Source organism: Lingula anatina, chromosome 6 (genome assembly GCF_051362555.1).
Source record: "Lingula anatina isolate TDL-2025a chromosome 6, LinAna3.0, whole genome shotgun sequence".
NCBI classification, from domain to species: Eukaryota; Metazoa; Brachiopoda; class Lingulata; order Lingulida; family Lingulidae; genus Lingula; species Lingula anatina.
The window spans coordinates 6,322,598-6,349,968 of NC_141772.1; the positions used below are offsets into that span (position 1 = coordinate 6,322,598).

The following is a 27,371-nucleotide window of genomic DNA, read 5'->3' on the forward strand; positions in this document are numbered from 1 at the left end:
TTGCTGAAGCACTTTACTGCAAACAGGTAAATGGTCAATTTAATTGTAATATTTCAACTTTTATCTTTGAACTATAATTACTGTAATGCGTTCATCAAAAATGTGATTAAATAAGTTCTAGATTATTATATATTTGAAAAATCAAAACATTTGACACAAGATGCTACCATCAACTTATCAAAATTGTGTCTACCAAAGCTTTAAAGCCTAATATAATATATATATATATATATATATATATATATATATATATATATATATATATATATATATACTTTCTGTCAGGTTATAACTTGATATAACACCTGTTTTGCCTCCAACACACACTGACACACATTTCAAATTTGTTTTCATTATATATCATTATATATCACATTCTTCATTTAAAATGTTACATATTTTACTGCTGCATTTCTAATATCCAGTAATAGTAATTAACAATCAACCAAACGAAGTGGTGTATAGTAACAAAACACATAAGCGCCTAATTGCAATGGCAGTTATTGTTCATTTTCCATCCAGAATATGTATAGTTTCCATACAACATGCAAGTTATGGGTATATGCAATATGACTTAAGAGGCATACCTCTACATTACAACATTTCTGTAAAAAAGAATGAAGTCAGGAAGAAAACTACTACATGTACTTTGACTTAAGTTACTTTGGATTACTGATCACTATTATCACTGTTCAAGAGCATGTAGGGGGGGGGTAATACAAGTACATTTTCTGCATAAAAAGGTGAGGATATGTATATATTGTATGTAAATACATTTTAAGCAGTAAAGGCAGCTACTTTGAGTCTTCTAAAGACTGCAAATAAAATCGTTTTATCAGTGTCCAGTAATCAGTCCTTATTTCAATCTCCAAAGAGTAATAAGTTCTTAATTCCATCTCCAACGAAAAGAACATGTCCAGGTGCAAGACACATGTTCACAGCTACTCTTATAAACCATAGTACATGCCACTATCATCTGGGGGAGGGTGGAAGAAATCATTCAACTGGTTCTTGATCTGGTGGAATGATGGACGCTTGCTTGGATCATGGTACATGCATTTCAGCATCACTTGGTTGTAGCTGCAATGTATAATTTGATGAAAAGCAGAGGTTTTTATCTGTAGACTTACAGCAATATTGTCATTCCCTTAATCTACCAGCTTATAAAATGTATAACATGCATTCACACATATCAAAATCACATTCACAACTAACACAATTTGCACAGCTAGATGCTCAACTGGTCAAACACACTTACATGTCATCTGGGCACTCTACAGGCTTGTCAGGGCGGGTTCCACTCTCCAGCACGGTTATCAGTTTGTCCTTGTGTCCAGTAGGATAGGGGATGTCACCTTAAATATCAAACACAATCTGGTTATTGTTATGTGTTAGATGTGACATTGTGTTTGACAGTCTGTTTTGATGCAAACGGGCTGCATGAAGTTGACTTGGTAATCACTATTGAATATATCAAAAAGCTAAGACTTTTTTTGCTTGGTGCATGAACAGCTGGTCAATGAACCACAAAACTTATATCTTTAAAAACAAATCATTTTTGCAGTAGAATCACCCAGGCTGTATATCTCCCATAAAGTGATACCAAAGGCCCAGACATCAGACGCAGTGGTATATTTCAGCTGTGGATCCTGCAGAATTTCCAAGGCCATCCATTTGGTGGGTAAACGGCTCTGAAGGTATAGAAAGACAATGTGTCATGTATTACCTTGATAATTTTTTTCTAAATTTTATCTCACAGACTGTAAAAATGTTTCTATGAAAAATATCAATTACACACAACACACACATCATTATTTGGCTCCATTTTTAATTATCGCACCCTTTAGTTAAAAAAAAAAAAACCTTACTTTTGGCTGCCTCTTTGTAAGAAAAATATCAAGCCATTTTTTATATTTTATACTTACTTGTAACTACACACTTTTTTTACCAAGCAAAATACCTTATTTTTGGCTGCATCTTTTCCCTCGGGACCAAATCCCATCACCTTCGCAACCATTCTACCATTGAGTAGGACATTCTTGGACATCAGCCTCTTGTGGACAATCTTGAAAGAGAAAAAGTACCAAAGTGCTAAAATTTAATATTTAGCACCTTGTGATTTAATTGGGTATTTCAGGTTTGAAAAAGAACATGCTAGTACATTTAACAGCTATGTAGTAGAGAAGGGCATTATTGGTTTTGGTATAAAATTCACTGAAATTGGGTAAGTCCCTTGAGTCAGTGTACATGTAACTGGTTTTACAAAAATTAAATCTACAATCATGCATATTTCAAATCACAGTAATTATCAACTTCCTCAACTTCTAAAAGTTTTCAACTTTCTGTCTAAAAATTGAATGTATGATGACATTTTTGTATTAGTATGAACTGGTCTTGGTTGTCTGTGTAATACATGTAATGTAGTAGTTACCAGATTGTTACTCAGATGTTCCATCCCTGATGCTATCTGTACAGCATACTCCGTCATACGATCAACGGTGTCAACGCTCAGTTCACCTCCCTTTGCCTTCTGTGCCAGCAACCAGTCACGAAGGGAACCATTTCTGCAATACTCCAAGACCATGTATGGGCCTGTAACAAATTTTGATTACCCCTGCAGTATGGTATTTTGTCACTTAGAAGCTGATTTTTTATCTTGCACTATCTAGCCAAATACAGGCCAAACCACACTGAAAATATCTGTACTAGCTGCTGCAGCAGCTGAACTGGACCAAACTGGATCTTAATGAACTCCCCTTCTGGTGCGAAATAACCTTTCTATTGTGACACTTGTTACAGATGAGAATTGCCTTGGATATATGAAATTTGAAAATTATGTAACATAGCATGGTCACTCCTCTCACCTGTCTGGAGGTCACTGGTCACCTTTCCAAGCATGGCCAGAACATTCTCATGACGAGGAACATCTCCAACAAACTCTATCTTATCCAACATCATCTGCCTGTCTGCCTTACTGTTGGCATCTGAAAAGTTTTGGATAAACTGAAGAATATATTTCGCACTTGACATCAGAACTTACAAATATACAGATACCTACACTGTATAATATGGAATTAGTGGTCAGAATATATACAGACATATACATGTACAATGTCTGTAATATATAATAGAACGAAAACCAAGGTTGTGATACGTATGTTTACAAACTTTCCTTACCATACATATCAGACAAGTGCTCTTCTGTGACAGATACTCATAGTAAATGTAGAGAATTTTTTTTCAGAATTAAAATATGTTGTGTTGTCTCACTTTTATGTAACTCTGTGATTAAAAATACTTAAGAAACATTTTACCTTTCAACACTTTTGCAATAACTGCCATAGAATTCTGTCTATCAGGAGTCCACTCAGCATGTCTTATTATAGCAAAATGACCATTGCAGAGTATGTCTCCCAGAACAATATGACTGCTGGAAATCTCCACACTTCTGCCGAATGCCTCACTCTCATAGTAAATGCCCTGGTCTTCATCTTCATGGTAAGTATAGTTATTATACTGTAAAGTACAAAAACTGCAAGTTAGAATTTAATTGCTGCCTTCACTTCACTTCACAATTTTTATTATGTTGACATTTTCTCTGATGCAATCCTGTAACCTTTGGCCAGATGGAAGCCATTAAATCTGCAGGCATGCAGCTGGCTTTGTATCTGCTCAGCAGGAGCTCAGTGGGAGCTGGGCTTCACGCAAATGTGATTGTTACACAAACTGTCTTGTCTGTCTGCTGAAACATGTGGTTTGAAGGAGTTCCCTAAAACTGTGCACTGTACACATAACCCACAATTCCATACTGAAATTGTAAGAAAAATAGCCACAGTCACACTAAGTTTTTTGTCAGATGCCAACAGAGTAAATTGCTTGTAGCCAAAGTTGCTATTTTCGTAGCAGAGCATGATCCATACAGTCAAAAATGAAATTTATCAGCTGTTTTCATATTGGTTGCTGATTTTAACGAACTTGGCCTGTGACTGTGTATATGTTTGTGTTTATGCATTATGTAGGCGAACACCTGTAGTAAGCTTATGTATCATAAAAGAGATTTTGTGCTACCTGGCCACATGTAGCAATGAGCTAAAATTAAAAAAAAAAATTAGTTGGGATTACGAAAGGGCTGAAGGGCAATAAAATAATTTTATTATTTTTCAATTCAAGAAAAATTAAACATTTATGATGTGTATTTATTGGAACTTTACAAAAAAATCTCAACTTTACATTCCAGTAATAGGCTATTAAGCCAACAAAGTGACTTGCTGGTGATTGTAACCTCCAACCTCCGACCTGATGGACACTGAAGTATCCGAGTGCAAAAATTAATTTGATCTAACTGTTGATTAAAACTGGCTGTTACTGTGACTACGTTTTAAAACAAATAGCGGTAGCAGTACAGAGAACAACTGTCAATTTTACCAGAGACATATCTGTGAATATCAAGTGAAAAATCAATTTGTGGCCCTGGTAGAGGGTACTACATATCCTAATTCCCAACATTTTTGCTCTAAAAACATGCTGAACAAATGATTCAAATTATTTAAGAAACATGACCAATATTCATTTTTGATAGCAGTTTTAATTAATGTTTTTCTTTGTGGTACAAAACTATAGTTCAGTTAATTGATTCTAGTATCAAGGCATTTCATTCAAAAATGCACACTTACACTTGCACTTGCATTTTCCCGCCTGTTTTTTTGTCGCCAGAACTTCAAGTTTTCATCTTTCCATAACCATGGATGACCATGCCTCCGACGAACTATTGCCACAACTCCCAGCACCACCACAGCAACAACCAGTATTATGAATAAGATTGGCACTACACGATAAACAATAATAGTAATAAACAATTTGAAATAAATTAATTGAATGATAAACAGTTATTGTCATTTACTCATACTCTAGAAAAAAATTAAAACCTAGTTGTAAGAACAGTTTATCTCCAAATTTGTACTTGAATTATCGTAATGATTTAAGAAAACCTGAAAATACTTTCTGATATGCAAAGTACAACAGTTATGCTATATGAATATTTTGAATTCTTATGCGTGGAAAAAAGGACATTCAAAATTGCAAGAAAATGAAAAAATCCAACAAATAAAAACTAATTTAATTATGAAAACAATATTGGCCCCCAGACAGACACAACGACAGACAGGTTTACCCTTTAAGCCTAAATATTGGGATGTAGGGTGGTATAAAATAAGTGACATACATGTTAGAAGTCCACTTTTATCCTCTTCTTTATCATTTGGCACATTTCCAAGCAAAGCTGCCACTCTTGGACTGGTCAAATCAATATCTTAAAAGATCAGACATATTATAATTATTATTCATTTTATCAATTAAAATTTGAAAATTAGAAGATAAGGATTGATTTTAGATTTAAAATTTTGGTATTGATATAATAATTCCAAGGATATGCAAAAGCACTTAGGATTTACTGTGCATGTGGGGGTTGGAGTGTCCCTGGGGGTGGTTGGTTCTAAATTAAAACATCAGTTACATCAGGCAATTAAGATTTGCCATCTGTATTCAGTAAATGAATGACTATAAGTTAATCATTATTTGCTGTTACAGTATTCAATTGTTCTATAGTTTGCCTGTCCTTGCTGTGCAATTTTTTTATTATCATAAAATTATTTATTTTCAATAATATAATCTCTATGTTAGATCTATTTACCTCGCCTCACTGTGATATTATTCCCAGCCTTATCCAGCACTAGGAGCACAACAGTAAACGCAGCTTTATCACTTTTCACATCATATGTTGGAAACCTGTCTCCAGCTGTCCAAGAGCCATTTGCAAGAGGAGCATCCTCCAATCCTATTTCTTTGGTGCTTAGGTAGGTGTATATGAAGTAATGAAGCTTGGCAATGCCAGACAATGCATCCTTCCAGTTATCACCCCATGATAAGGTCAAAAGTATTTTTTTCTGAAAAGAAAGGAAAGACATCCACCGAAAGGCCTCTCTCCATTTTAAGCCCATGCAAAGTGTTATAGAAGTCCTTTCCCCTTAGCAATTTCCATTCACTAAACATTTCTGATAAGTTAGACCCCAAGATCTCACTTTTATATATTCATGCTTCTTTGCCATAAGACCAAGAGATATATCAAAATTATCTGGAAAGTGTCCACTAATATCTTCTCTGGCATTTAATGTAATTTGAAAATTTAACCCCGATATCAATCACCAGCTTCATTGTACCGACAACAGAAACACTGCATTCTTAATGTCATACATAAACTTAGTGTGTACATAATAATAATCTTATAGTATAACAAAATTAAAACTGCAAAAAAAAAAAAAAAAAAAAAAAAAAAAAGACATATTTAGGACAGGGAAATCCACATTTACTGTCAACCTGACCTCATTTATACTCTTTTGTTGTCCAACTGCTACTTTCAATTCCTCATCTTCACATTTTCCAGAGCCAGCAGCACAGTTATAATACGGAGCTTCAGTATCATAGTGGATGTTGATTTGGCGCTGAACTGTTCTTCCTTGGTATTTAACATTTCGACCAGAAACAATTTTGTGGCCACCATTGCTAGCTTTGAGGACAATTTTTAGTCTGAAAAATTGGTAAATATAAATTTTTGTCATATTTGTGTTTGGAAGTCAAAAGAGTGATGAGCAGCTTGCCGTGGATGTCAGTCATACTTTGGTACTTTGTATGATAATTGTGTATGTAGTCCAAAATCTTGTTAGTTGTCATTTGAAGCAATATATAAAAATTCCACTACACAAAGATATTATAAAAAGGGCAGTTTTGGCAATGTCAAAATTTGGAGTTAAGGGTTTTTTTCCTATCCACTGCAAATATTTATTAAAATTTAAATTCATGTCAGCATAATTATTACATATTATGCCAAAGTCTAATAATACTGTGAAAAAGCACAGGGAATTAAGATAAACTGTGCTGTTGAGGTACCAAAAACAAATTTATATATTACATGTAAATGAATACTGTATATACTCTCTTACTTGTCCCGTTTTTTTCTAGAACCAGACAGTCTGTGGGTTTGGCTGCAGGGTACAAAGGACTCCAAAGAGGTGTCAGCTTTAAGACAGTCCAGAGTGGCCTCTTTTTTGGCACCACCTCCTGTTAACATGGTTGAATTTAGATATTTAGTTTTCAGATATATTTTGAACACAAAATTACAAAGTGCAAATGTGAAATAACAGTGAATACCAGAATATATATATATATATATATATATATATATATATATATATATATAAACCTTCTGTTGGTCAAGCATACCCTGTAGGTATGTCCGTGAAACTCAGAGTTGAGGTTCACACATGTCTCGTGTTTATTTATTTATTTATTTTAAATTATATTTGTTTTAAATTTTCTTTTCAATTAATATAGCTTTGAGGTAATAATCTTACCAACTGACTCAATTTCTATTTCAGCCTTACAGGAAACAAGCCCTAACTTGAAGTCGGCTACAGATGGTGGTCTTGAGGGCAAATCCCCTATCATTCTGTATGCAGCATCCCATGTCAACTTCAAATCTGCCAAGTCAAGCTTATTGGTGTACAGATTGATGAGGTTTGATTTCTCTGCTGCATTCTCATACATAAAGGGAAGGCTGTCATTTGCAGTCAGCATAATCTGTATTGTCTTGATGGTAGGATCTTGAATAGCTCCACTAACTGAATTAATAATAATAATAATAATAATAATAATAATAATAATAAATCAACCTGTCTGATCTTTTCTACTTATGACCTGCTGGAAGAGTAAACAGAGGCAGATGGTGGTTTCCATTGCTATATTTTAATCAATTCGACCAAAGTGACATTTCCATGAAATTAATTAATTAATCTTGGTCGAATTGTTTGGCATATTAACGTATATGGCCAGACATGGGGTGTCTATCCATAACAAAATTCAAACATATCAAAACACAAATTGATGAAAAAATTAAGTGGTTTAAAAGATTCAATACTAAGTTCGGAGTTTTGGCGGTCAAAGAGTGGAAACAGAGATAGGCACTCCAAACTTTTCTGTCTAAAATTTCAGGAAATGAAACTAAATATTGAATGTTGTTAAATATCTTACTTGTATTACAGTTGTCTCCACTGAATCCAGCTGTGCACACACATTTCCCAGTGTCTGGGGCACAAAATCCAGGGTAACAGTTCTGGCTGCGACACATATCTAAATATCATAAAAAAGTGATTTTTTTAAAAAATTGATTCCATTTTTCTTTACAAACAACAATTATACAAAGTTATTATTCATCAGTTAATTGTTAAAAGCTGATATGACCAACTTACTTGGACTGACAGTTTGCAGTTGATCATCAACATTGATCTCTGAAACGTGAATAAAATACAGGATGAACAAGGCAGCAAGTAATGCTGTCAAATATACTGCAGACAAAAATAATGATGCAAAAAAGTTTATTTTATTTTTTTTTTGGTTGACCAGTTTTCCACTTTATGTGTTTTGGTATTGTTAACCGTCAATGGCAAATTTATTCCAAAACTGAAGTTCAATCTCAAACCTTACTTTATTTTGGAACAATATATTTTGCCTATGCTGTAATTTACAATGCTCACCTTTAATTACAGTTGCCTCATTTCCAGCTCTGTCCACAGCTTTCAGAATAATAGTATAAGTTCCTGTATCCAAAGTGTATATTGGCCAAGGACTTCCACTTCTCCATTCCTTATTTGTATACACAGGTGAACCACTTTGTAAGCTGCCACGGATGATGGTGTAGATGTACTTCTCAATACCAGATGTCACATCTACCCAGTTAGCCCACTGGATCTCTAACTGAGGCTGTCACAGAGAAACAAAAAACTCAGGTAATCCCTTTGACTGTATAGGTAATTGGACTTGGATACCATTATCTTATTGAAAATTTGCACAAAAAAATAATATGTAAAATTTTTCACTCATCTTAAATGTCATCGAAAAGGTGTGCATGAATTATCATATTGATCTTCTTATCCAATTACATATAAATAAATAATTAATGATAAATAATAAATTGCCTCCATTTCTTCTTGATAATTGTATGAAAATTACCCGTGTTCCATTTTTTGCCACATAAATCATTAAGGCAGAGTCATTATCAGCACATTTTCCTAGGTCACGGCAAATATGCTTTGGTTCTTCAAAGTCAAAGATGTATGTTAAATTCTTGGTTGTGTCTCGTCCTGTGATAGCAATGTTTGTAACTGAACTAGTATCTGTATTGAACACAGCCTTGTAGCCTCCATTCTTGCTTGATATGCCGACTTCTAACCTAAGATGGATTTAGCCAAACTTAAAATCATTCAGAATGAAATTCATTGAAAGAATTAAGATATACACACAAAGAAAAAGAGAGAGAGAGGGGGAGGGGAAAAGATACACAACTATACTCATGTATATATTGACCAGGAGCAAGATGCAATATATATTATGGCTAGTAATACAGTCATGGATAAAGCAGACTAGTGTACAGCTAGAATTAATATTTTATCAACTCAGTATCTCTATGGCATTAACTTTAAGATTATTATTATTATTATTATTTTTTTTTTGTGGTTATGAGTTCAATCAAATGTTCTGCCTTACTTTGCTCAGTGCTTCATTAGGCCCCTAGTACTGCTTTAACTAACTTTCATTTTGAAATACCAGACCCAGCGGGCAAAATATGTTGTTTTAACATTGAAACAACATTGAATCATAATGTTGATAAGATGTTGGATAAACATTGGATTTGAAAGTTTACTCAACCTCAGATAACAACCTTGTATCAACGTCAGATAACAACATTGTATCAACCCCAGTTGTTAGACAACATTCTTGCATGAAAAGACATTGAAATGACCTGAGGGTAGGGTATAAAAGTATGGCCTTTAAGTTAAAATTTCCAAGGTTTAGATTAATATATATATATATATATATATATATATATATATATATATATATATATATATATATATATTTCTTTTCTCATATATATAAATATATATATGTAACAAAGTCACAGTCACCTCAGCCTGTCTATGTATATCAGGTTACCAAGAACTGTTAACTTTATTAATTCACTCCATCACATTTACAGCCATTTATTCATCCTAGTGTTAGCTGACCTTGCAAGGAATTCAGTTTACTGAAATGTATTTCTGAATAACAAGTTAAGAAAATTCACTAGTTCACTAAAGACACAAAACAATACTATCACTTTTACTTTTAACACTTTTTTTGATTATTTTGATAAAGTTGGTTACAGTATTGATAAACAAAATATCACGTTTTCAACAATTAATATTTTAAAATATAATCCATGTCTGCAAGGTTGTGTCAGTAACTAAAATACAACGTTGAGTCAATGTCACATTATGACGGTGTTTTGACGTGGCTGGATCAACATTGATTTTACGTTGAATTTAGGTAGATCAACAGCAATTCAATGTATCAACCTGTTTTCAACGTTGATCCAATGCAACTATGCCTGCTGGGAGAGGTTGGCAGGAAATTCTCCAATGACAAAAAATCAGTAAATAACCACAAAGTAAATAAAGATTACCTGTCTTCATGCTGTATGCTATGTCTGGGAAAACTGTATTCCACACTGCAACTGGAGATGCCGTGATTAGGCTTACTTTCACTATCACCATTTACACAGGGAAGAGTTTGAGAAAAAAGGTATCTTCCATCTGAAATATTTCCGAATAGATCTATCAGTTTTCACTAAATGTGAAAAAAGCACAAACATTAACACAGTTGAATATATATGGCTGCAACAATTGTGAAATTTTATGGTCACTCATTCTAGGTAATATCAAATTGCAAAAAAAAAATAATAATAATAATTAATAAATAAATAAAAATAAAAATTTTTTAAAAAAAATTGTAGATTTGTACGATTTATTTTTTACCATCATTAATGTGTTTGAGAAAAAAATACAATGTCTTTATTATTTTCTAGCTCTGCCCCTTGGATTTGTACAATTTATTTTTTACCATCATTAATATGTTTGAGAAAAATACAATGTCTTTCTAATTTTCTAGCTCTGGCCCTTAAACACAGATGCCCCCAAGTAAGTCAAATCGTTCTCCATCTATTGGCCAGTGAAGTTTTTTGTGTTGAACACAACTGTGACCTTGACCTTTGACCTCCAGACATTAAAACAAAACTGATAGCGGTCACCTACACATGTAAGGAACTCCCTTCTAAATAATTACGACCATAGGTAAAATTGTTCTCTATTTATTGATCAGGTTTTTGTGGCCTTGGTCTTAAAGTACTGACCTCAAAATTGATAGGGGTCACATATAGCTATGTGAAATGACAATCCTCCCTACTAAAAAGGCTGACCCTAAAGCAAATCATATTCTATATTGGTCAGACAAGGACTGTTAACAGTCTTGACAGGCCAAGGGACAGACAGACGTGCTAAAAACGATATAGCTCCTTCTTTTAAGAGGGGCATGAAAATAAAAATACAAGATATAAATTTATATTAATATATATTGGGTCTACAAGAAAAATACACTTAACATACTTTCAATCCTAAAAAAAGAAAAACAAACAAACAAACAAAAAAACAAGTACAATACATGTTTAAATAAAATTTTGCTTTATGGTACTACATGGTATGGCCTTGAGTGCATGGAAGTTTTGACTCAATATTTGCTTTCTTATCAACCCCCTGGTGCTCAATACAAAGTTCTTATTAAATGAGACCTCCTTTTCTATCTGATGTAAGATAACATTTTTTAGAAACTATGCACAAGTAGACTGCATGATCATGAGTCACAGCTAATAAAAGGTATTTTTTTTTTTTTTTTTTGTAAATAGCTTACCATGGCATGGAAACCAAAGGCCCATAAAAGTCAAATAAATCTGTGGTACACCAGTCTGGTTTCATTTCAGCAGCTCATTGTATCGAATGATCCACAGACACATTTATTACATACTTGGCCAGCTAGTTTGTACCATTTAATTTGAGATTAAATAGTGGAAAAAGTAGGGAGCTGACATTTTATGATATTAAGTTATTAAAAAGTTAAATAAGATTACTATAATGATAAAAACCTAAATATACTATTAGTTCTGTACAACACCTATTAAAACAATAAGTTAAAAAAATCTTGTAAAGTAATCCCAGCAGGTAAAATATGTTGTTTTAACATTGAACCAACGTTGAACAATAACGTTGATTAGACGTTGGATAAACATTGAATTTGAAAGTTGACTCAACCTCAGATAACAACATTGTATCAACCCCAGTTGTTAGACAACATTCTTGCATGAAAAGACATTGAAATGACCTGAGGGTAGAGTATAAAAGTATGATCCTTAAGTTAAAATTTCCAAGGTTTAGATTTATATATATATATATATATATATATATATATATATATATATATATTTCTTTTCTCATATATATAAATATATATATATGTAACAAAGTCACAGTCACCTCAGCCTGTCTATGTATATCAGGTTACCAAGAACTGTTAACTTTATTAATTCACTCCATCACACTTTACAGCAACTTATTCATCCTAGTGTTAGCTGACCTTGCAAAGAATTCAGTTTATTGGAATGTATTTCTGAATAACAAGTTGAGAAAATTCACTACTTCACTAAAGACACAAAACAACTGTCACTTTTACTTTTAACACTTTTTTTGATTATTTTGATAAAGTTAGTTACAGTATTGATAAACAAAGTATCACATTTTCAACAATTAATATTTAAAAATATAATCCATGTCTGCAAGGTTGTGTCAATGACCAAAATACAACATTGAGTCAATGTCACATTATGACAGTGTTTCGACGTGGCTGGATCAACGTTGATTTTACGTTGAATTTAGGTAGATCAACGGCAATTCAACATATCACTCTGTTTTCAACGTTGATCCAACGCAACTATGCCTGCTGGGAAATATTGTAAAGAAACAGGAGACAGATTAGCAAATTGAAAAACAAAATAAAATTGCTCAACAGAGCAAGGACTTGTGAACTATATGTATAATACAGCAATATTGCATCTATGGGGTTCTACATGTATTGTGAAATTGACATGGTGCTGTTTAAAGTATAAAGTAATTGCAAGTTATTTTCAATAACAGCATAAAAATATTCATGAAAATGCTTAAAGGACAATGTTCATGTAAAAATCCATTTCTCGAATTTTGAAGATACAGCACTCAATCTATACACTAGAGGTATGTTTTAATCGATCCCCACCATTTAAAAATTATAAAAACAATCTATTAGTAGAAAAAAAAGCGTTTTAGTAAACCTCACCTCAATATGCAAAAATGAAGCAACAGATCTGAGTCACGTGGTACTGTGACGACAATCACGATAAAGGTCTATGAGACCCAACTGAGCTGCATGGTGCTTACAGACGGAGAAGTTAAGGAAAGTTGTGTTGATTGGAGTTGAGGAATTTGCGTTATGCCTCGGTGTGTTGCCGTGGGATTCACCAAAATAGCAGCTCTCGTTGACAATCTTTCTTTGTCTGTGACGGTCTTCTGTGACTTACTTATTAACTTTGGTGACAATAGTTGCGATGCTCTAGATCATGGTCACCTCAGGTGGTTTAGATCATATCAAGAGCTGGTAGTCTTTCAGATTAACTGTCATCAGTTGGCAAACTTACTGATTGCTGATGCATTTTAAATGCATTGTAGTTGACCAAAAGCTCGTTTACAACAAACCTGTTAATTATGCACCGCTGCAATTCCCAAGCCAGGTAATAACAGGTATGAAACTCGTCTTGGTGGGCTTTCATATTTTTCAATATATCTCATTTATTTCATGGGGTTATTTTAAGTTTACACGAAAATATGTCAGGTAACTTTATACTGTCTTTGAAAGAGTAAAGATTGAAAGATAATTTTAGACAAACTTCGACGGGGGAAATACCTACAAAGAGTAATGGGCTATTTCGCCAACATCTTGTTGAAAATTTTACACTGCAATTCTATTCAAATAAGCTAAGGAACTAATTGCCAAATTAATACTCTCATCACATAACAGGGGGGTAACCAGACCTGCAAAAATTGTACGCACATATTTAAAAAGATTACAAGCACATACAGCAAAATGTAGACTTACGCAAAACATGAAGGACAGCGTAATCACAGCAAATGTACCTCATATAGTAGCTTAATTTCCATTAATAATAAAATCATCATTTAAGTCAAAAATATTCTTGCGATTTAATAACTATTTTAATTTACCCAGAACGGTATATTTATTTTAAAGGCGGTTAACTGAAATATAGTTTTATGATTTGTTTGTGAAAATTGCCCATGTCACCCTGTTAGTTTGGAGGTCTAAGCTGGATCAAGTCTGTGTTAAAATTCCTATGAAGTTGTGCGGGAAAAATTCTTCCTTTCTTTCTCTAGCTCCTCGATAAACCTGGTGTTCAGATTTTATCTAGTACCCCCAGGTCTACGGGAGCTGCGCTTTGTAACTAACGCACAGGTAGATTTTTACCTGAGATAACTGGAGTAAAGCTTAGATAGAGAGTGCGTTCGATACAAGCAAGACAAATTGAATGCCATTTAACCCTCTAATTAAGAGGTAAAGGAAGTTCCAGTTAGATGGATGATTAAGATAGGACTTGTAAAGGTAACGGGCATTGTTTACCTCAGTTTAATAAAAGTATGCAAGACGGAGTGTCAGCGGTTTAATAAAATAAATTGAATTTCACAAATAACATGGACCTCATATGCAATAATCAACATTTCCCTTAACTCATTCAAATGCAGTGTTTTATACAACTTGGGATAACCATAATGAAATGCTTGTTAAAGAAATGACTAGACGGGAAATGGTTTTACACAGCTTCACGAGGATTTAGACCCCTCGGGTAAGAGATTTGAATGAGTATAAACTTTTATCAGAAGCCAGAGAAGTCATCTTACAGGTAGACAATGCAGCTCAGTTTGACAGCTAAGCACGCTCTGTTCTCCAGTGGCTCGATTGTCGTCATTGGACCACGTGACCACGTAGCTCATTAACTCCCAGGCCGAGCAAATAGGACGTTTTTTAAAGCCAAAAATTTACAAAATGAGCTTTTAATTTGTGTATTTGGATAAAGATATCGTTAGTTGGGCATGTTTTCTGAAGAATATGTTCCGTTCAGGCCATTCTGACGGCATGAAGCAAACCCTTTAAAGTAAAAAGAAAATCACCTACTACTCCCCTCGATTTCTCGCAGATGGTAACATATCAAATGTTTTTACATATTAACTGTAAACATGACCCTAATGAAAATCAAAAGGGGTTCATATCCAAGATTTATTGCTAATCTACAAAAAATTTTGAAACCAAAATCTTTTTATTTGTGGCCTACAAGTATAATTAAGCAAAAATTTGACAACAAACAAACAAACAGTTGAGTTAAACAGTGTCAATTTGTCTGATAAAATAATGATAAGTCATATACATAAACAATGCATTTTTCCTCACTGCAACATCACTAACCTGAAAATAACTACAAAATACCACAAACTAAGAATTTCAAACAAGCTTTTTACCTTCGAAATACAACATTGGCACTTACACACATGTATAATTAAAATATCAATATTTGAATTTCTAAAATTGCCAGGACAATCAAGCATGTTCCACATACCTTGACTATGCCACCTCAGGTGAACACTCCCTCCCACAATTCCAAGCAGTATACCCCTAATGTAAGAAGGACGAGGTGGTGCTGTGGTCAAACTATATCTACTTGTCCACTCTACTCGCATGTGGTTCCAATCTTGTTTCTTCACATAAATGGTTGTGTTAGATGGGCAGCTGGCAACTGCCACCAAGTGATCCCTACTTCCTGTCCGGTCACTCATGGTTGCCTTACAGGATGTAATGGTTGGGCTTTGGGAATCACTGATAACTAATAAAAAAATGCCCATGTCAAAATGTTACATTAGCTGTTTACTTTGTGTAAAATAATATTTATTATTGTGTGCCAAAAATATGACCAAATTTTGGCCAAGCTTTGGCAGTTTTACTTTTTAAATTGTGTGTAGAATTTAATGCATGTAACAATTGATAAGCTTTTAATATTTTTGGTAATGGCAAAATTTATTTACTGTACATGCATGTACGATAAAAGGTAATAAACTAGTATCATTTAAAGAGTCTAAGGCAAAATTCTTAACAGATGGTCTGCGGATCAAATATGGCAGACCCTACCTGAAAGCAGTGCCACTAATCCCCTAATGATCTCCATGCCTACCCTGCCAGACCTGCAGCTAGGGGCCTAGCAATTAAATATGGACTTCATCTCGGCTCTGAGGTTTAATTGCTCGGTCTCTGCAGGTCTGGGGTGTATAGAGGCAGGGACATCACCAGGGTAGTAGGAGGCATTACTTATAAGTGGGGTCACTAATATTTAGTCAGTTGGTCCACAAATTATCTGTTTAGAATACCACCTAAAAATCAATGAAGTTATTCTTATATTTCAAAATATTGATAGCTCTATAAGCTCTTTGCATGGTCTATCAAAATTATTCTAAAGTGGCATTAATATATCTAAATGCTTTTACAAATTTAGATACAAATGACTAACCACTTCCACAGTGCGCTCCTCCAAATCCAGGTGTACACCTACAGTTAGTACCATAACTGCAAATACCTGGGTAACATGGGAACTTCCAAGAACACTGGCCTATATAACAGAGGTAAAGGCTTTTAGGGTACTGCCTTGTTTTTTCATTATTTGCTTTACATCCTCAAAGACAATCTTGTCAATTTGTAGGATATGGTCTGCTTTGAACCTCTGTTCTTAAAGTATCAAAAGCTTTTTGAAACAGTTAATTAAAAAAATACCTTAACCTTTAACCAATAAAAATGTTTGTATGGCTATGGTAAAAATTAGACTTTTCTGATGCTCTAGATTTAGCATTTATTAGTTAATACAAGGCCAGTAATCAACTAAGGTGAAATTAATATTATTCAGAAGATTAACTGAAATCATAAATATGCACTACACTAGGTCAGTGCTTTAAAGTAATGGGATTCGATACAATATAAGGTCTACAATTGGGGAAATAGCTGTTTTCCCTCTTCTCAAAATGAAAAACCTTTTTGATAAAAGTGCAATAAAGAAAATCATTCCAAGAGAGGATCTACTCACTGTTCTGACAGTATGAGCCATAGTGTGTAGAAGGGCAGATGCAACTGTTGGGTGCTACACAAGTCCCACCATTTTTACAACTGACACTGCAAACAGCTGAAAAATACATGTATGTTATCTATCTATACTACACATTATTTATATATGATGATTTTCAGGCAAACACAAGCTTAAATACTTTCATACTGTTAGCTTATTATATGGCCAACCTGGATGTACTAGCCTTCATCAGACTGGTGTGAGAAGATGTTGTCAGCAGTCAGTGATACCCCCGTCACACTAGAGGCAGAATGAACAAGAATGCCATTTGAAGAAAGACAGTTCTTTGTGCATTCCTGGATATTCAAACAGCAATATATGTGACTGCATTCTTAATATTCTCACGGCATTCCGACAACATTCAAAACATTCTGATCACATTCGAGGGATATTCGAACTGGTACGCGACTTAAGGCTCCCGTCGCACTTATTCGGAACCAGCAGGAATCAAGGTAGCTAGAACCAGCCAGAATGAATAAATTGAAAAATTCCTGCCATAATCTGGAGGGAATTTCAAATTGCAGTCAGAATATTCCAAGTGAAATTCAAATGCCGTACGAGTGTGGTTTGACAAATACAGACAGAAGTACATGTATGTAAGAAGATGCATCGAATGATATATGAAGCGAACTCAAATGCAGTCAACTGCTCCCGGTATGGCTGCCAATGATGGTTTGAAATATAAATAATTCAAACATAATGCAGCTGAAATACCTAAAATACTTAATTAAAATTACTTTCCAACATGTTTAGAATGTAACAGGATGCCCAGAGTGTATAAATAATGGCACAGGAATGGTAACTGATCATAATGTTTCGAATACTGTCGGAATACCGTGAGAATATTTAGAATGCAGTCATAGTGCAGCTAGAATACTGTTCAAATGCCATTCGATAAATTTCCTCTTGGAATGCACTTCGAAAGTTTTTGCATGACAAAAACATTCGAGCCGGCCACAAGAATGGGTCAAAAATATTTAGAATGCACTCAGAATTTTTAGAATTCTTTTAGAATGCTATTCGAATATCCTGGAATGCACAAAGAATTGTATTTCCGATGCCATTCTTAATCATTCTGCCTCTAGTGTGACGGGGATTTTATACTCCGCCAGAGTGTTTCGAATGTGCCTCGGATGAGCTGAAATATTAATTTTGGCAGCAATCGAACTACACTAGAGCGCCCTTCAAAGTATATTCTAAATATTCTTACTGCCTTCTTACAGCATTATAAATATTCCTAGTTTTCCAACTACATTCGAACTGCTTTTGAGAGCTACACAGTCGAAAATGCACTCATCATTCCAGGCGAATTCAAGCGCATTCTGAGTATTCCAACAGTACTCTTACAATAATTAAGGTCAATTTGAAAATTTTCCCCCGAATGTGGTTCGAATTTTAAAAATTCTTCATTCGGGCTCATTCTTCTTCGTGCCTGCTTATTCTGAATAAGTGTGACGGGGGTATGAGTATAAACATCTACTTACATCAGTCTGATGAATACCTTTGTCCATGTTGGCTGCAAACTAATGGTATGAAAGTATTTTGGTTTGTGTTTGATAACCATCATATATAATCCAATAACCAAGCTATTTCATAATTTAGTTTTGAACATTCTTATTGTTCTTAAAGATAGGGGAGACCGGGGCTAGTTGGCCCCGTTAGACACTTTTGGCCTTGTAGAGCCAACTAGGAATGGGTTAGAGTAACAAAACCGGTTTCAAAGTAAGCCCTATGAACTAAGCTACGTATGCAACGCCATTATTTTTCAAACATAATGCCAGATGGCTCACGATTTGACAAAAAACGCAGTTGACGTCAGGGGGGCCAACTTGCCCCGCCACGGGGCAAGTTGGCCCCAGGGTCGGGGCAAGTTGGCCCCCCTATTAACCCATTACAGTGACGTCATATTTGCTCCGTAACACTAGTCCAGCGGCCATGCTGGAGGGAAAGAACGACGGGGAATAGTAGCGTAAATATAGGTGAACCAAATAAAATGAAATAATCTTCATATGGCGATCAAGTACATCAAAAGGAAAAGTGTATATACATGTGAAAACTTCAGCTAATCAGCGTGATCGACCCATATAAACTCAAGACAGTCCAAAGACGTGAAATCCTGACCTACCCCTGTATCCCAACATTGTGGAATTGTCAGAAGCTAGTTCAGTTATCTTGTACTTAATTTTTCTTGTTCATTGGGTAATAACAGTTATAGTTTTAGAGAGTTTACTGTGTAATCATAAGTTCAACCTTTCATAGAAGCAACTTTTTACATAAAGGATAGATAATAAGGAGAAATTTGAGCTGACCATCGGGATCAACCCTTACAGACTCAAAGAAGACAGTATATACAGGGTTGTGACAAGAAATATTGCTGTCAGATATGATTTAACTGTACATCATGAAGCTGTCAGAAATTATTTCAGCATTCTTGTGCTTCATTTTGGTTCATTAGGAAGTACAGTATTTGTAACATGACTGTTGTTTGAGAGTTCAATATTTTACCATGAATTCAACCATTCACATTAGCAACATTGTTAGCATTTTATTATTAGTCCAGACCGAAAATGAAGTATATATCATGTAAACGCCTTGAAATACATTTTTATACATTTTTAATTTATTAAATTGATTTTTGAGAGTCTTTGATGAATAAATAGTTCAAATGAGGCAGATTTTTTTTAGGTTTCCGTACGTCACGTTGTAAGGGGGGGGGGGAGGTACGTGTTGCAAGAACCAAAATATCTATCAATAAAATTTGTTTTGTTTTAATTAAGAATATATTAATAATGGTATAAAGCAGGGTTTTAATAATTGAAAACGAATAATAAATTTCGTATTAAAAGAAAGTAACAAATTCAGTTTTAAACCACTGAGTTTGTTTCAACAATGGTCTCTAGCTAGGGAGGGGAGCACACGAACGAAACGTGGTGCCTCGATATGAAACCAGACAACTTTTGTGTTTTTAATCTCCAAATACGAAAAAAAATCAATTAAGCTAATAAATAGGCTAACGTTAAGAACGTATTATATCGTTTGTTTTATATTAATTATTATTTAAAATCATAATAATAAACAAGTCGCATTTCGATGTACTCCATGCGATGACCTTTATATAAAAATAGCAATTTTTACGAGATTTAAATTGTATCGCATTGTTTGGTTCCATTGCCTCGCTTTCAAAAATTAGAACAGGCGCTCCAAAATCGTAAAACGAAGTTATAAAAATTTTATATTGACCGAGTTCCCCCACTGTTAAGAATATCCTCGCAGCATTATCTGCAGTTAACCTTCCTACGATTTTCAATGTATTTTGCAATATAATTTACAATCCTCCAGATGAAGAATTTTATTAATCAAGAGTGGGGGAGGTGTGAAAATCCCCATTGGGGCCACACATAACACTATAAATACAATGGGAATCCCCGTAAAATGAAGGTAAAATAAATGTTTTTCTACGGAATTCAGACGGATTTACTTTTTACAACATAAAATCAATAGAACATTTTTAATATAATCTTTCAAAAAGACACCAGAGAGCTAATGAAATAAAATCAACCAGACGGTAAACACCGGCAGGCTTTGTCAATTTCACCAACTTGTTCATTTCAAACAGCGCACTTTTCGCAAGTGAGGCAATGGAACCAAACAATACGATACAATTTGTAATCTCGTAAAAATGGATATATTTTTTAATAGAGTTTATAGCCGGGCGTAAATCAAAAGGCGACTCTTTTATTATTGTGATATGTAATAATAATTAATATAAAAGATGCGATATAATAGGTTCTTATAGACGGCCTATTTATTAGATTTATAAAATTTTTAAAGTATTTGGAGATTAAAAAAACAAAAGCTGACAGGTTTCAAATCGAGGCCCCACATATTGTTCGTGTGCTAGGGAGGGGTGGGAAATCCCCTTGGGGCCACATATAACACTGTAAATACAAATTGAATCCCCTTACAATGAATTAAGGCAAAATAAATGTTTTTCTAAAGAAAGTTTCGCTTTTTAATACATACAATCAACAGAACATTTCTAATATAAATTTTCAAAAAAACACCAATCACCAAATTAATACATACAATCAACAGAACATTTCTAATATAAATTTTCAAAAAAACACCAGAGAGCAAATTAAATAAAATCAATCAGACGGTAAACACCGGCAAGCTTTGTCAATTTCACCAACTAGTTTATTTCAAACAGCGTTGCGCGCAAAGGATTGTGGGTAATGTGAGGGTCCAACTTGCCCCGTGTCAAGGGGGCCAACTAGCCCCGGGTGCACATTATTTATTTTAAAGGATGTTAGCCATTCATGGTGCTAGAATGAGCAACGATGACACATCTCCGTGAAACTTGAAACAATGAGCTTCAGTTTGATGCCCTATACATATCTTATATTCGATCAAAAGCATATGAAAATAGATTTTTCAATCTCTTAAACAAAATTACTTTTAGGTGCAAAAAAAGTTTATTTCGACTCACCGCTTAAGTAAAACTTTTTAACGTCCGACACTTCTTTAGCATTGTAGGCTACGGTCACTTTACAAGAGTATGTGGCCAATTTTTTTTACATCGTAGTTACTTTTTCATAAATTGACGGGGGGCCAACTTACCCCGGGGTCCAACTAGCCCCGGTCTCCCCTACAGTTGGCAGATTATTGGATTGAAAAACACAATTTAATCTAGAGGATCAGAGAGAGACAATACCGCCTCCAGGTCTTGTACCACCAGCTGGAGTAAGCACATTCCCAGTGGGCAAATTATGTTGTTTTAATGTTGAAACAACATTGAACCATAATGTTGATAATACGTTGGATAAACATTGGATTTGAAAGTCAGATAACAACACTGTATCAACCCCAGTTGTTAGACAGCATTCTTGCATGAAAAGACATTAAAATGACCTGAAATGTTTTTATTTTTGCCACAAAACACAGGTACACAATTATAACGTACACTGTAAAAACATCCAAGTGCCTGCTTTAATTGTCTGATATTTTCAACGCATTAGGCTCCTAAGCATGTTTTGCACGTAAGCATGGTACACCCTTTTAGCCTGGATGTGTTTAGCAGTAGGACATGTTTGATGGCTACATATATGCAGGGTATATATGTATGGCCTTTAAGTTAAAATTTCCAAGGTTAAGATTAATATATATATATATATATATATATATATATATATATATATATATATATATATATAAGAACATAACTATATATATATTTATAAGAATATATATATATATATATATATATATATATATATATATATATATATAAGAACATAACTATATATATATTTATAAGAACATAACTACCCAGCAGGCATAGTTGCCTTGGCCTTGGATCAACGTTGAAAACAGGTTGATACATTCTAAGATCTAATATACCGTTTATTAGATCTTAGATACATTGAATTGCCGTTGATCTACCTAAATTCAACTTAAAATCAACGTTGATCCAGCCACGGCGAAACACCGTCATAATGTGACGTTGACTCAACGTTGTATTTTGGTCATTGACACAACCTTGCAGACATGGATTATATTTTAAAATATTAATTGTTGAAAACGTGATACTTTGTTTATCAATACTGTAACTAACTTAATCAAAATAATCAAAAAAAGTGTTAAAAGTACAAGTGACAGTTGTTTTGTGTCTTTAGTGAACTAGTGAATTTTCTTAACTTGTTATTCAGAAATACATTCCAATAAACTGAATTTCTTGCAAGGTCAGCTAACACTAGGATGAATAACAAGCCTAACCAACTACCAGACTCGGCACCTACGGATCCAGAATAAACCAGTATATCAGACCACACTACCCGTTTTCAAGGTGTGTGTCAGATCGCATTACAGAGTATCAGCCACCACACCGATTTTGCCTGGTGCGCGATGTGATAGCGATGATCGTAGTAATAGATAGACCCCGAGTCAGCGAGGGTTATGTGGCATACACGAGTGCGGGTCCATTAGCGGGTTATAACGCATTCATGCGAGACGTGCGGTTATGCGAGTTACACCACGTCTGAATATTTTGTTCTTTACTTCCACCGTGGTCTAAAGCGGGGTTGGAAAGTAGTGCATCTCATCTAGATTCATGCGCTGCTGCAATTTTCCCTGTTTATGCTACAAATCTGACAATACCGCAATTTTTAACATAAAATTTAGGTTCGAACATAGCCAATGATGTTTTGTAAATAAGAACTTGCAAACTTATATATTCATTTAGAAAAGTAGACCTAATTTTGATAGCGGAAGTTCTGGACGAGATTCAGTCAGTCGTCTGTCGCCATGTTGTCACTCGGAACTACTCCGATGTCTCCGCACTCGACAATAGTATGGAGCTTGCGGAATGAGCCGAGGATTGCCGATTTCCATGTTGTTGTATTCATACGACTCCTACTTGATGAAAACGAGGCGCGATACCCGGATGACAGGTAGGCTTACAAAATTTGTGATGGGGTATGATACTGTGTAATGCGATCTGACACACACCTTGAAAACGGGTAGTGTGGTTTGATATACCGGTTTATTCTGGATCCGTAGGTTCCGAGTCTGGTAGTTGGGTAGGCCTGAATAAGTTGCTGTAAATGTGATGGAGTGGGGGAGTAATGGTGCGCGACTATGCCTGCTGGGCTTATATGGAAAACAAAACAAAAAAAGGGGGGGGGGACACCACCTCCATTGTCGTGCTTGAAAACTCTACAAAATGCAGTAAACAAAAGCTCTCTATTTTTTTTTTTTTTTTTTTTTTTTTTTTTTTTTTTTTTGTTGAAAATTACAATTTATAACTATATCATTGGGAGAAGTATAAGGTATAATCCAAATTTGTGAAGAGGGGTTCATGGTGAAAAGTAGGTCAAAGTTCAAATTCAAGGTCACAGGAAGACTGTCAATATATGCATGAGTTCTTATTCAAGTTCAGTAGTATCTATGGGCATATCTGTGCCAGTTTGGGAGATATAACAGACAGTTCATGGCAAAAAGTAAGTCAAAGATCAATTTCAAGGTCACAGTTAGATTGCCAGTATATGGCTTTCTATTCAAGTTCAATATCTATAGTAACTATGGGTTAACTATGGGTGTATCTCTGCCAGTTTTGGTGATAAAAGGAACAGAAAAGTTGCAAAGTTCAGTTCATGGTGAAAAGTAGGTCAAAGCTCAATTTCAAGGCCACACTTAGATTGCCTGTATATGGCTTCATATTCAAGTTCAATAGTAACTATGGGCGTATCTTACCCAGTTTGGAGATAAAAGGGAACCAAAATTTGCAAAGTTCAGTTCATGTTAAAAAGTAGGTCAAAGCTCAATTTCAAGGTCACAGTTAGATTGCCAGTATATGACTTCCAATTAAAGTTCAATAGTAACTATGGTCATATCTTTGCTAATTTTGGAGTTATTTCACATTTTATTTTCACCACTGAAAATTGCGATGTTATACTGTGTAGTTACTGAAAATCGGCACAAATAATTTCTTGCAAATAAAATCCCATTTTTAGAAAATTTTTGGCCTGTTTGACCTTTAAATAAAGGTCAAATCCAAGGGCATATTTGAAATCTCCACGTATAACATTCGGTCAAACATCTGTAGAAATTGCCCCATAATTCCTTCGGTTTGGGAGATGTTTAGCATTGAATTTTGCAATTTTTGGCCAATGGTGCATTGAGATGAGTGCCACACCTAGACCCATGCACCGACAAAGCCCAAAATTTACGTGGAATGCGATGAGATTATGTGTGACCTAAATCCAAGAGATGATACAGGCCCTTGTAGTCTAGGAGGAGAAGCGGTGACGGTGAAATGGCGACGGACGAGACGGGTCAGGACTAAAACCAAGTGTACCGCCAGCGACGCGCTGGTGGTACAATGAATGGAGTAAAGTTTTCCTTAGCAGCCCAGTGTTTACTCCACACTTTTTGTTCAAGTCAAATATTCCACACTATTACAAATGTTTTATTTTTTAAAAATTAAGCAATGACATAATTTGCACCTTGGACATAATAACGAATTCGTTATTATGTCCAAGTTTGCACATACATTTGCAACAATTTCATCAACAAGTCGAGTATTTGAATAGTGAAGTAATCAGACCATTGGAGAGGAGGGATTTACAAAAAGCTGTCATATTTTCCTTTTTTATCTTGTTTTCACTACGGCACATGCGTACAGATGCGACAAAACTAGGGGTTCATTAGCAGAAAATCTACCAGGTTAACCTGACGTACGTATGTTAAAATCTAGGGCGCGCTGCTTCCTGTACAAACTAATGGGGACCGGACTCTACCATGGGTGACTCTCTGTCACATACTTACGGATAATACAAGCATTTGACCGGTCAGCGATCCAACCAGTGTCGCACCTTTGACGATATTCTGTGTGTGTGGATGTATAATAAGCTGTTCTCCCGCAACTAGAAAACGGACCAACTCAGAAAAATTACTGTTTTAATCCTCAAAGAACTACAATTACCAAGGCCAACTGAAGCTTAGTGTCTAATATTTTTAACCCTTTAAACTGTTAAATTAGCGTTTGAGTTATAAATATAAAGCAAATACTGACCTACCCAAACCCTTTAAACTGTTTAGCGTTTGAGTTATAAATATAAAACAAATACTGACCTACCCCAACCCCAAAACCCACAGCTGGTTGTGTAATATCTAATTCTGACTGTTCTGCCTACCACGGTATACGTGCGCACGTGTCCACTAAAACAAATCAAAATGTAAACTAGAAAAGCACTCCGAGAGCGCAGACCTCCGCCAAGGTAGCAATTTTTTTATTATTATTGATTGATCATTGATCCGGATCACTACCGAAAACTAATCCTCTGTTCCTTGGCCCACTTCTGAAAGTTCCTGAAAATTTCATCAAAATCGGTCCATAACTTTCTGAGTTATGTTGATGACAGACAGACAAACAGGGGTGAAAAAATAACCTCCTTGGCGGAGGTAATAAATTGCATAAGGTATTTTCTAGCGTGGAAAAGAAAAAGACTTTGTAATACAGTTTTTGATAGTATCCTCAATTTACCTGCGTTTTCAAGTCTATCACAATTGTATTTACAATTTCTAATGAAGAATTTCTGGGAAAAAAAGTTATGCGAGTAAAAATACAATTTCGAGAAAGGACTATGATATCATCGGTTGAAATGGATGAAATGTGCCTTTCACGGGTCTTATAAACGGATTATGCGTTTACTAACACTACCTGCAGATCTTTTAGCACTAACACCCATATTAACCACAAAAACCCACGAATTAACCATACAATTATTTAGCACCAACAAAGCAATACCTAGCACTAACATTCATCCGCTCTTGTAGTGCTGGTTAATTTGTGGGTTATGTGGTTAATATGGGCGTTATTGCTAAAAGTTATGCGGGTAGCGTTAGTAAACGCCTAATCAGTTTATAAGACCAGTTTCAGAACCAAAACATATCCAAAATGGAAAACAAAGGTCTCATTCTCCAACTAGAAAAGCACTCCGAGAGCGCAAACCTCCGCCAAGGCAACAATTTTTTTATTATTTTTGATTATTGATTGATTATTGATCCGGATCACCACCAAAAACTAATTACTTCTAAGTCCATAACTTTTTGAGTTATGTTGATGACAGACAAACAAACAGACAGACAAACAGGGGTGAAAACAACCTCCTTGGCGGAGGTAAAAAATCCAATGAACTGTTCCTCTCTTTAAAAGTAATGGAAACGCAGGTTTGAAAAATTACGGGATCAAAAAATAATCTTGTTATTATCACTTTCAATATTATTTAAAACTTACGTGTATGTTATTGAAGTTAAGGACGGTACGATATATATCGCCAGAATTAGCAGGTATGCCAACTCGTTTCCCACACCCATGGCGGCAACCAGGAAGTGAAGTGAAAAAATACTGGACTCCAACAGCAAATATCGATCAGCCCTTTTTTATATTGTTGACATAGGTCTTGAAATCAAGTCGCTTGCGTCGACTTGATTTCAAGACCTATGTCAACAACAAGAAGTGGAATGGAAAAAATTGCGCTTCAGCAAATATTGTCCTTTTTATGACGACAACTACAAAGATAGTAATGTGTACTTCTGTACATAGTGAAACTTGCGTGTTAGCTAATGCAAACCCGCACGAACCCGTACGGTAATTACTCGATCTTTTCAATTGGGGGAAAACTTTGAATTT

At 34.8% G+C, this 27,371-nt stretch overlaps 1 protein-coding gene across 2 annotated transcripts; it reads right to left on the bottom strand.

The window, feature by feature from the left end:
- LOC106169714 (uncharacterized) lies at window positions 1-27,134 on the bottom strand. Of its 2 annotated transcripts, XM_087015886.1 has the most exons (24): window positions 26,976-27,134; window positions 25,811-25,897; window positions 25,505-25,602; window positions 17,141-17,236; window positions 16,574-16,672; window positions 15,632-15,895; window positions 10,553-10,682; window positions 9,061-9,280; window positions 8,586-8,811; window positions 8,301-8,339; window positions 8,083-8,181; window positions 7,407-7,673; window positions 6,996-7,113; window positions 6,378-6,582; window positions 5,690-5,942; window positions 5,222-5,308; window positions 4,674-4,825; window positions 3,315-3,516; window positions 2,865-2,984; window positions 2,432-2,592; window positions 1,961-2,065; window positions 1,574-1,691; window positions 1,259-1,355; window positions 1-1,080 (listed from the first exon to the last, which is right to left on the bottom strand). In XM_087015886.1, the coding sequence occupies exons 1-24, from the start codon at window positions 27,053-27,055 to the stop codon at window positions 948-950; spliced, it is 3,456 nt and encodes a 1,151-aa protein (XP_086872012.1). In that variant the 5' UTR covers window positions 27,056-27,134; the 3' UTR covers window positions 1-947. The 2 variants fall into 2 exon arrangements, with proteins under 2 accessions (XP_086872012.1, XP_086872013.1); XM_087015887.1 differs by lacking the exons at window positions 25,505-25,602; window positions 25,811-25,897; window positions 26,976-27,134 and adding an exon at window positions 18,664-18,679.
- Window positions 27,135-27,371: the final 237 nt, after the last annotated feature.

Excerpts from the sequence above, each read along its gene's own strand:
- LOC106169714 (XM_087015886.1), bottom strand. The coding sequence starts at position 27,055 with ATGGGTGTGGGAAACGAGTTGGCATACCTGCTAATTCTGGCGATATAT. Across the intron at positions 6,583-6,995 it reads TCTAGAAAAAAACGGGACAA|ACTAAAAATTGTCCTCAAAG; the intron begins GTAAGAGAGTAT and ends CCAATTTTTCAG. Across the intron at positions 1,692-1,960 it reads AAGATGCAGCCAAAAATAAG|AGCCGTTTACCCACCAAATG; the intron begins GTATTTTGCTTG and ends CTATACCTTCAG.